The following is a 9,949-nucleotide window of genomic DNA, read 5'->3' as shown; positions in this document are numbered from 1 at the left end:
GTCTCAAAATAAAGTAAAATAAAATAAAATAAAATGGGATCATATTCTAGATCTGCATTACCTGTAGAAATTTCTGTACTAATGGAAATGTTTTATATCTGTGCTGTCCAATATAGTAACCACAAGCCACAATTGACTGCTGAGCAGTAAAACTGTGGCTAGTGTCACTGAAGAATGAGGTTCTACATTTTATTTAGTTTTAAGTAGTTTACGTTTCTATAGCCACCTGTGACTAGGGATACCATATTAAACATCAAGGATCTAGAAATATGTTCTGAACCATTTCACTCACTCAACATTACATTGGTAGCTTCATTCTGATTTTATTTTATGTATTTGTCTATTTTTTTGAGACACGTTCTTGCTGTCACCTAGGTTGGAGTACAGGGGTGCGATCACAGCTCTCTGCAGCCTCCATCTTCCTGCCACAGCCTCCCAAGTAGCTGGGACTACAGGCGTCCGCCACCATGCCTGGCTAATTTTTTGTATTTTTAGTAGAGACGGGGTTTCACCATGTTGGCCAGGCTGGTCTCGAACTGCTGATCTCAGGGGATCCACCTGCCTCGGCCTCCCAAAATGCTGGGATTACAGGTGTGAGCCACCGTGCCCGGCTGAAGTTATCTATGTTTTTTTTTGAGACAAGTTCTTGCTGTCACTTAGGTTGGAGTACAGCGCTCACTGCAACCTCCATCTTCCTGCCACAGCCTTCTGAGTAGCTGGCACTACAGGCTCACGCCACTATACTCAGCTAATTAAAAACAGGTTTTTTTTGCTGGGCACGGTGGCTCACGCCTGTAATTCCAGCACTTTGGGAGGCCAAGGTGGGTAGATCACAAGGTCAGGAGTTTGAGACCAGCCTGACCAACACGATGATAACCCTGTCTCTACTAAAAAAAATACAAAAATTAGCCAGGCATGGTGGTGCACGCCTGTAATCCCAGCTACTCAGGAGGCTGAGGCAGGAGAATCGCTTGAACCTGGGAGGCGGAGGTTGCAATGAGCTGAGATTGTGCCATTGCACTCCAGCTTGGGCGACAGAGCAAGACTCCCTCCCTTTCAAAAATAAATAAATAAAATAAATAAAATAAATAAATAAGCAAACCAATCAAACAAACAAAAAACAAAAAACTGTTTCTTTTAGAGACAGGGTTTCACTGTGTTCTCCAGGCTGGTCTTGAACACCTGCTTTCAAGCAATCCTGCTTTAGCCTGCCAAAGTGCTAGGATTACAGGCATAAGACATCATGTTTGGCCCTCATTCCTATTTTATCTTATTTTTGAGACAGGGTCTCACTCTGTGGCTCAGGCAGGAGTGCACTGACAAGATCACGGCTCACTGCAGTCTTGACCTCCCTGGGTCTATGTAATCCTCCCATCTCACCCTCCAGAGTAGCTGGGACTACAGGCTCGTACCACCACACCTGGCTAATTCTTTTGTATTTTTTGTAGAGATGGGGTTTTGCCATGTTGCCCAGGCTGGTCCTGAACTCCTGGGCTCAAGCGATCTGCCCACTTCTGCCTCCCAAAGTGCTGGGATTACAGGCATGAGCCACCGCAACCAGCCTCCAAATTATAATATGTGCTTCTGAAATACTGGTACCTATTTATTTGTTGTCATTAGTAGGTTAGAAAGTATAGGCCGGGCGTGGTGGCTCATGCCTGTAATCCCAATACTTTGGGAGGCTAAGGTGTGAGGATCACAAGGTCAAGAGATTGAGACCATCCTGGCCAACATGATGAAACTCTGTCTCTACTAAAAATACAAAAATTAGCTAGGCGTGATGGCGCACGCCTGTAATCCCTGCTACTCTGGAGGCTGAGGCAGGAGAATCGCTTGAACCTGGGAGGCAGAGGTAGCAGTGAACCGAGATCTCGCCACTGCACTCCAGCCTGGCAACAGACTGAGACTCTGTCTCAAAAAAAGGAGAAAATATAATGTAGGTTGGGTACGGTGGCTCACTCCTATAATCCCAGCACTTTGGGAGGTCAAGGTGGGCAGATCACCTGAGGTCAGGAGTTTGAGACTAGCCTGGCCAACATGGTGAAACCCCATCTCTACTAAAAATACAAAATTTAGCCGGGCGTGGTGGTGGGTAGTACCCGCCACCCACAGCAGTTAATCCCAGCTACTCTGGAGGCTGAGGCAGGAGAATTGCTTGAACTCGATAGGTCGAGGTTGCGGTGAGCCGAGATTGCGCCACTGAACTCCAGCCTGGGCGACAGAGTGAGACTTCGTCTCAAAAAAAAAAAAAAAAAGAAAAAAAAAGAAAGTATAATGTAAACCATATGCCAATCACAACAGAACCAAAGTTAAACATTAGCATTAAAATTTTTTTTTAGAGATGAGGTCTTGCTGTGTTGCCCAGGCTGATCTCAAACTCCTGACCTCAAGTGATCCTCCTGCCTCAGCCTCCTGAGTAGCTGGGACTAGGCATGAACTACTGTGCCCAGCATTTTTGTTTGTTTATTTGTTTGTTTTTGAGATGGAGCCTCACTCTGTGTCCCAGGCTGGAGTGCAGCGACACAAACTTGGCTCACTATCACTTCCGCCTCCTGAGTTCAAGGGGTGGGCTGGGCGCCCAGCTATTTTAGGATAAATTTTCAAAGAATGTGCATGGCTCAAATGAAGAAACCTAAAATATCTTTCTAAGGTATTTAAAAGATAATATGAGTATTAGTAAAAATGGTCTATGCATAGAACCCAGAAACTAGAAAAGAACAAAATCAAGCAAAAGTATTAACACTTAGGATGATGGAACTTGGGTGGGTTTGGGGCAAAGGCTCCTTAAAATAGGAGAGCCTGAAAGACATTTCTAGCTAGGTGCTATTTTGAGCCAGAATCTGCAGTATGAGAATGAATGAATTAAGTGAGGATCTGTAGTGAAAGATTTCAGGACAAATGAAGAAGAGTAAGTTCGAGTCCTGGCCAGGTGCAGTGCATCGTGCCTATAATCCCAGAACTTTGGGAGGCCAAGGCAGGGGGATTGCTTGAAGCTAGGAGTTCAAGACTAGTCAACACAGAGAAACGCCATCTGTAAAAAAATTTTTTAAATTAGCCAGGTGTAGAGGTACATGCCTGTAGTTGCAGCTACTGAGGAGGCTGAGGTGGGAGGACATGCTTGAACCCCAAGGTTCGAGGCTGCAGTGAGCTATGATCACATCACTGCACTCCAGCCTGGGTTACAGAGCAACAGAATGAGATCCTGTCTCAAAAAAAGAAAAAAAGAGGTAGGAAAGGAACAAAATATTCAAGGGCTGAATAGACACTGAGGATGCAGGCAAGGAAAGTGAAGCTAGGTATGGCAGAGAGAGAAGCACTATGCATGCAGCCTTTTGTAGGAGTTTGAATTTTATTCTAAGAGAAATGAGAAAACCCGAGTCACAGACGGGCTTCTAATCTGCATTTTATTTATTACTTATTATTTATTTATTTTTGAGATGGAGTTTCACTCTTGTTGCCCAAGCTGGTGTACAATGGTGCGATCTCTGCTCACTGCAACCTCCACCTCCCGGGTTCAAGTGATTCTCCTGCCTCAGCCTCCCGAGTAGCTGGGATTATAGGTGCGCACCACCATGCCTGGCTAATTTTTTGTATTTTTAGTAGAAACAGGGTTTCACCATGTTAGCCAGGCTGATCTCACACTCCTGACCTCAGATGATCTGCCTGCCTCGGCCTCCCAAAGTGCTGGGATTACAGGCATGAGCCACTGCGCCCAGCCTGCTTTATGTTTTAAAAGAGTATCCATTTCGAGAATACGCAGTACAAGTATGCATTAGGAGGCTCCTGGAAAAGTACAAAACTATGTTTAAAAGCAATTATAGGCGGGGCATGGTAGCTCATGTCCATAATCCCAGTACTTTGGGAGGCTGAGGCGGGCAGATCACCTGAGGCCAGGAGTTTGAGACCAGCTTTGCCAACTTAGTGAAACCCTGTCTCTACAAAAAGTACAAAAATTAGCTGGTCCTGGTGGCACGCATCTGTAGTACCAGCTACTGGGAAATCTGAGATGGGAGGATCACTTGAGCCCAAGGTCGAGGCTGCAGTGAGTCATGTACTCTAGCCTTGGCGACAGAGCCAGGCTCTGTCTCAAAAACAAACAAGCTAACAAACACACAAACATACATGAGAGCAATGGGTCAGCCTGGGCAATAGAGCAAGACTACATCTTAAAAAAAAAAAAAAAAAGGGCCGGGCACGGTGGCTCACGCCTGTAATCCCAGCACTTTGGGAGTCCAAGGTGGGCAGATCATGAGGTCAGGAGATCAAGATCATCCTGGCTAACACAGTGAAACCCTGTCTCTACTTAAAGTACAAAAAATTAGCCGGGCGTGGTGGCATGCACCTGTAATCCTAGCTATTCAGGAGACTGAGGCAGGAGAATTGCTTGAACCCGGGAGGTGGAGGTTGCAGTGAGCCGAGATCTCACCACTGCACGCCAGCCTGGCGACAGAGTGAGACTCCATTTCAAAAAACAAAAAAAAGAGAGAATTGACAAGTGAAAATATTGCCTATAAGATAAATGTTAAAGTTATTCTGTATTTTATGGAGCCATACGAACTTGGTGTTTTGTTTTTTTTTTAATTTTTACCATTTTAGATTTAGGAATTCCACTTTAAAAGGATGAGAAGGATGACTGAAAGGTAATGTTTAAATTTTTAATTGATATGAGTATTGGAGCCATCAAAGATTGCTGTTGAGCATTTGCTTTTATAAGTGCATTGATCCAGGTGAAAGAAGATGTATGTTTTGACTGATGGCCGTGAAACCATTTGTAGAAAGAGCTAGCTGCAGCTCTATGCCCTGTGGCAGGGTAGAGTTAAAAGGTTTATTGAATATGGGAAGCTGGGGGATAAGTGGTCAGGAAAGAGAGCTGTATGCGAGGGGACCCATGGGATGTGCCTTTGGGTTATGTGAGTGGGAGGTAAAGGAAATGGAGGAATCCAGGATAAATTCTAAGTTTTGGGCTCACCCAGTTGGAGGACAGGGATACCATTTATGCAATAGGAAAGACTGGAGGTCGATTTGGGACATAATAGGTTTGAGGTATCTATGTGGATACCCATCCATCTATCTATCTATCTATCTATCTATCTATCTATCTATCTATCTATCTATCTATCTATCTATCTATCTATCTCTATCTAAAGACAGGGTCTCACTCTATCACCCAGACTGGAGTGCAGTGGTGCAATCACGGCTCACTGCAGCCTCGAACTCCTGGGCTCAATCAACCCTGCCACCTCAGCCTCCTGAGTAGCTGGTATCACAGGCGTGCACCACCATGCTCGGCTAATTTTTTGTATTTTTAGTAGAGATAGGGTTTCACTATGTTGGCCAGGCTGGTCTGGAACTCCTGGGCTCAAGCGATCCGTCTGCTTTGGTCTCTCAAACTGCTGGGATTACTGGTGTGCACCACCCTGACTGGATGTTTTTGTATTTTTAGTAGAGACAGGGTTTTGCTATGTTGGCCAGGCTGGTCTTGAACTCCTGGACTCAAGTGATTCACGCAGCTCGTCCTCCCAAAGTGGTAGGATTACAGGCGTGAGCCACTGCACCTAGCCTGAGATAAAAGCTTTGTAAGATTAGTGGTTAATGGCCGGGCGCGGTGGCTCACGCCTGTAATCCCAGCACTTTGGGAGGCCAAGGCAGGTGGATCACGAGGTCAGGAGATTGAGACCATCCTGGCTAACACGGTGAAACCTCGTCTGTACTAAAAATACAAAAAATTAGCTGGGCGTGGTGGCAGGCACCTGTGGTCCCAGCTACTCGGGAGGCTGAGGCGGCAGAATGGCGTGAACCCGGGAGGCAGAGCTTGCAGTCAGCTGAGATCGCGCCACTGCACTCCAGCCTGGGTGACAGAGCGAGACTCTGTCTCAAAAAAAAAAGAAAGATTAGAGGTTAATATTCCTGGTGTGTAGAGAGATCCTACAAATTAATAAGAAAAGGTAAAAAAAACCAAAGAGAAAAGTAGGCAAGAGTATACCACAGTTCACAAACAAGAAAAGCAAATGGCCAATGAACATACGGAGAAACACCATTTTCACGCTAGGGGTCACAGAAATTCAAATGAAAACAAAATTAATATGCGGTGAATTAATTGTGGTGAATTCATATAATTGTATATTGTCTTAGCATCCATTCTGAATATAAGTTTAACTTTCTCATGCCAAAATCTGGGCTTAGTTACCCTTGACACAGTTTCCAGCTCTACACCTCCTCCCAGTCCTTCCTCCCTCCCTCCCTACCTCCCTTTCTTCTCTCTCTCTCTCTTTCTTTTTTAGAGACAGGGTCTCATTATGTTGTCCATGCTGGTCTCAAAATCCTGGCCTCAAGCAATCCTCCTGCCTTAGCCTCTCAAAGCCCTGGGTTTACAGGTGTGAGCCATCATGCCCAGCTCTCCTCCCAGTTTCTTACTGGAGTTGATCAAGGTTATCAGCTTTATCTAACTTCCTCCTGGTGACCATCTCTGTATGGGACAGCTAGATAGATGCAAACTACTTGAGCCACGCTACTGATCCCCACACCTCCGATGAATGGATTGTGCAGATATGACAACCTCCGTCACAGCGTGTCTCTATGGAACTTTTGTTCTAAACCCATCAGTTAGAACTCTCCTGGGGAACTCCGTCTCTGCCATGCCCTGGACCCCAATAAAGGCTTTGGGGGATCTCTCTCCACCTGCTGGTTGAGGCTGCGTGTCTCAGGCAGCTGCCCGCTTCCCACTGGTCCAGGGAAGTGTGCTGCTCTTTTCTCTCTGGGATCCATAAGTAATAAACTGCTTCTGTTATATCTTTCCTTCTTCTTCTTTTTATTTTTAAATAGAGACAGGGTCTCGCTATGTTGCACAGGCTGGTCTTGAACTCCTGAGTTCAACTGATTCTCCTGCCTCGGCCTACCAGAGTGCCAGGATTACAGGTGTGAGCCACCATGCCCGGCCTCTGCTTCTGTTATTTCTTCTTTTATTTTTTTGAGACAGAGTCTCCGTCTGTCACCCAGGCTGGAGTGCAGTGACGTGATCTTGGCTCACTGCAACTTCCACCTCCTGGGTTCAAGTGTTCTCCTGTCTCAGCCTCCTGAGTAGCTGGAACTACAGGTGCACACCACCATGCCCGGCTAATTTTTATATTTTTAGTAGAGACAGGATTTCACCACGTTGGGCAGGCTGGCCTCAAACTCCTGACCTCAAGTGATCCTCCTGCCTTGGCCTCCTGAAGAGCTAGGATTATAGGCGTGATCCACTGCACCCTGCCTCCTTCTGGTATTTCATGTGTTTTGTTGAGTTGCCTCCTTTTGTCTCACTTGACTGACACACCTGAACCTAATCTCTTTCCTGGTCAGGAATAAACTGGACACAGGTCAGATAAGAGCCCCAAGGATCTTGGCCAGTATAAACACATTTCCTGTGACAGGCACACCTGTGTACAAGTCAGACACTTAGACATTGGGCTGCCTGCCAGGATAAACGAAAATCTGCTGAAAAGCACATTGTAAACACTTATGATCTAATCCCCTGGAGCCCAGGCAGGGCAAAGCCAGAGTCTATGGCCATGCTCATGAGAGAGACCTCAACACCAAATTATTGGCCAGGCACAGTGGCTCACACCTGTAATCCCAGCACTTTTGGAGGCTGAGGCGAGTGGATCACCTGAGATCGGGAGTTTAAGAGCAGACTAACCAACATGGTGAAACCCCATCTCTACTAAAAATACAAAAATTAGGCCGGGCACAGTGGCTCACGCCTGTAATACCAGCACTTTGGGATGCCAAGGCAAGCAGATCATTTTGAGCTCAAGAGTTTTAAGACCAGCCTGGGCAACATGGCGAAATCCCGTCTCAACAAAAACCACAAAAATTAGCCAGGAGTTGGTGGCTCATGCCTGTAGACCCAGCTACTCAGGAGGCTGAGGCTGGAGAATCGCTTGAGACTGGGAAGTGGAGGTTGCGGTGAGCCGAGATCTCGCCACTGAACTCCAGCCTGGGTGACAGAGTGAGACCCTGTCTCAAAAAAAATTAAAAAACAATTTTTTTTTAGGCTAGGTATGGTGCCTCATACCTAACATTTTGTGCAGGAGGATTGTTTGAGGTTAGGAGTTTGAGACCTCGTCTCTACAAAAAATAAAAATAAAAATTTAGCTGGATGTGATGGCACGTACCTGTGATTCCAGCTGCAGAGCAAGTTGAGGCAGGAGGACCACTTGAGCCCAGGAGTTTGAGGTAGTGAGCTATGATTTTGCCACTGCACTCCATCAAAAAAAAAAAAAAAAAAAAAATGACAAAAGAAAAGCCCAATTTTTTGGTGAATCAGTGAGAGAAAGCTGTCATAGTAGCGGTGGGTGAAATCAGAGAGTAAATTATTGCCATGGGAAAACCGTCAGGAGTACTTCCTACCACCACACAGTTGAAAAACAAACAATAACCTTGTGTTTGTTTTAAACGAATTCAATAAACCATGGAATCTGAGCGCCTTAACGTGGCCCATGAGCTCTTTTGCTTGGGGGAGGCTGCTTGGTTACCTACCAGGCAGGAGGCTTCTGTAGCATCCCAACAATTTCCCATGGCGACAGATCCCACTCTGTCCACTTTGTGGCTGAGCCGACTGAGAGCAGAGAGTGGAGTTGCGTGCCTGAGATTTGAGGAGGCAATGTTAGGAGGCCCTGGGTGGTGTGTGAGTGCAGTGCTCCCATCACCCCACATGGCTGTAAGATGACACTGACACACCTCACAGCAGCCTGCCGTGGCCAAAGTGCAATTGATTCCCATTCGATGCACAAGAAAGGCTCAGAGAGGTGAGGTCGCCAGCCAGTCACCCGTGCTGACCTCCCGCTACCCTCCTCTGTGCTTCTAGGCTGCTGCTTGCATTTCCTCTGTCCCTTTCCGACTGCAATGATCTCTCTGAACCCCAGTTCTTCTTTCTCTGTATTTCTCTTAAGAAAAAATTATGTAGAGATGTGGTCTTGCTACATTGCCCAGGCTGGTCTTGAACTGCTGGCCTCAAGTGAACCTCCTGCCTTGGTCACCCAAAGTGCGGGGACCACAGGTGTTTGCCACTATGCCCGGGTAATTTTTTATTTTTTTGTAGAGATGGGGTCTCACTATGTTGCCCAGGCTGGTCTTGAGCTGCTGGCCTCAAGTGATCCTTTTGCCTGTGCTGAGGACTGCAGCTGTGTGCCACCATACCTGGCTAATTTTTTATTTTTTTGTAGAGATGGGGTCTTGCTATGTTGCTCAGGCTGGTCTCAAACCCCTGGCCTCAAGAGATCCTCCTGCCTCAGCCTCCCAAAGTGCTGGAATTATAGGTATGAGCCACCGGACCTGGCCCACTACTCTTTTTGTCTCTCTGTCTCCCCAAATCTATTTTTGTCTCTTACTCCGGGACTCTCTCTTGGAGCTTCCCAACCCATCCCTCCTGCCTCCCCCTAAATCTTTCCATCCCTTTCTCACGTCCCTCTTTCTTGGCCTTGTAATGTTTCTGTGTCCTCTCTGCCCCAGGCCCCCTTTTCTCTGGATTCCTCCCAGCTCCCCCCTCTTTCCCAAGGGACTCGTCCCCAGAGGAGGTGGCTCCATCCCTAATTCCATCGACTCTACAGTTGAGAGGGAGCTTTTCCTCGCCCAGCTTCAATTCCCTCTGGGGCTCTGGCAAAACAGACTGGGAACTTTTACTTAAGGAGACAGCACCCCACCTCCAGGCAGGCGATGGTCCTTGGGGACCAAGCCCAGCGCCCTCAGGACCCGGCGTCTTTCCCTCCACCCTCGGCCAGCTAAGTTGCCCTCTGCGTGCTCAACCGCTCTCATGCTGTCATTTCTTTATCTCTTCTTTTCACGGAGTGTCTCGCTCTGTTGCCCAGGCTGGAGTGCAGTGGTGCGATATCAGCTCACTGTAACCTCTGCCCCCTGGGTTCCAGCGATTCTCCTGCCTCAGTTTCCCAAATAGCTGGGATTACAGGCTGGC

At 47.0% G+C, this 9,949-nt stretch overlaps 1 protein-coding gene across 1 annotated transcript in view; it reads right to left on the bottom strand.

Moving 5' to 3' along the window:
* Positions 1 to 9,792, bottom strand: part of PVRL2 (poliovirus receptor-related 2 (herpesvirus entry mediator B)) — a 74,899-nt gene extending 65,107 nt beyond the window's left edge. The window contains exon 1 of the mRNA XM_011975136.1: positions 9,681 to 9,792. Within this exon, the coding sequence (XP_011830526.1) occupies positions 9,681 to 9,792 (112 nt within the window). The remainder of the gene's footprint in view (positions 1 to 9,680) is intronic.
* Between the last annotated feature and the right edge of the window lie 157 nt (positions 9,793 to 9,949).

The sequence above is a fragment of the Mandrillus leucophaeus genome, unplaced genomic scaffold (assembly GCF_000951045.1).
Source record: "Mandrillus leucophaeus isolate KB7577 unplaced genomic scaffold, Mleu.le_1.0 Scaffold151, whole genome shotgun sequence".
NCBI classification, from domain to species: domain Eukaryota; kingdom Metazoa; phylum Chordata; class Mammalia; order Primates; family Cercopithecidae; genus Mandrillus; species Mandrillus leucophaeus.
Note: the sequence above shows the minus strand (reverse complement) of the source record. Positions and strands in the feature narration are given on the sequence as shown.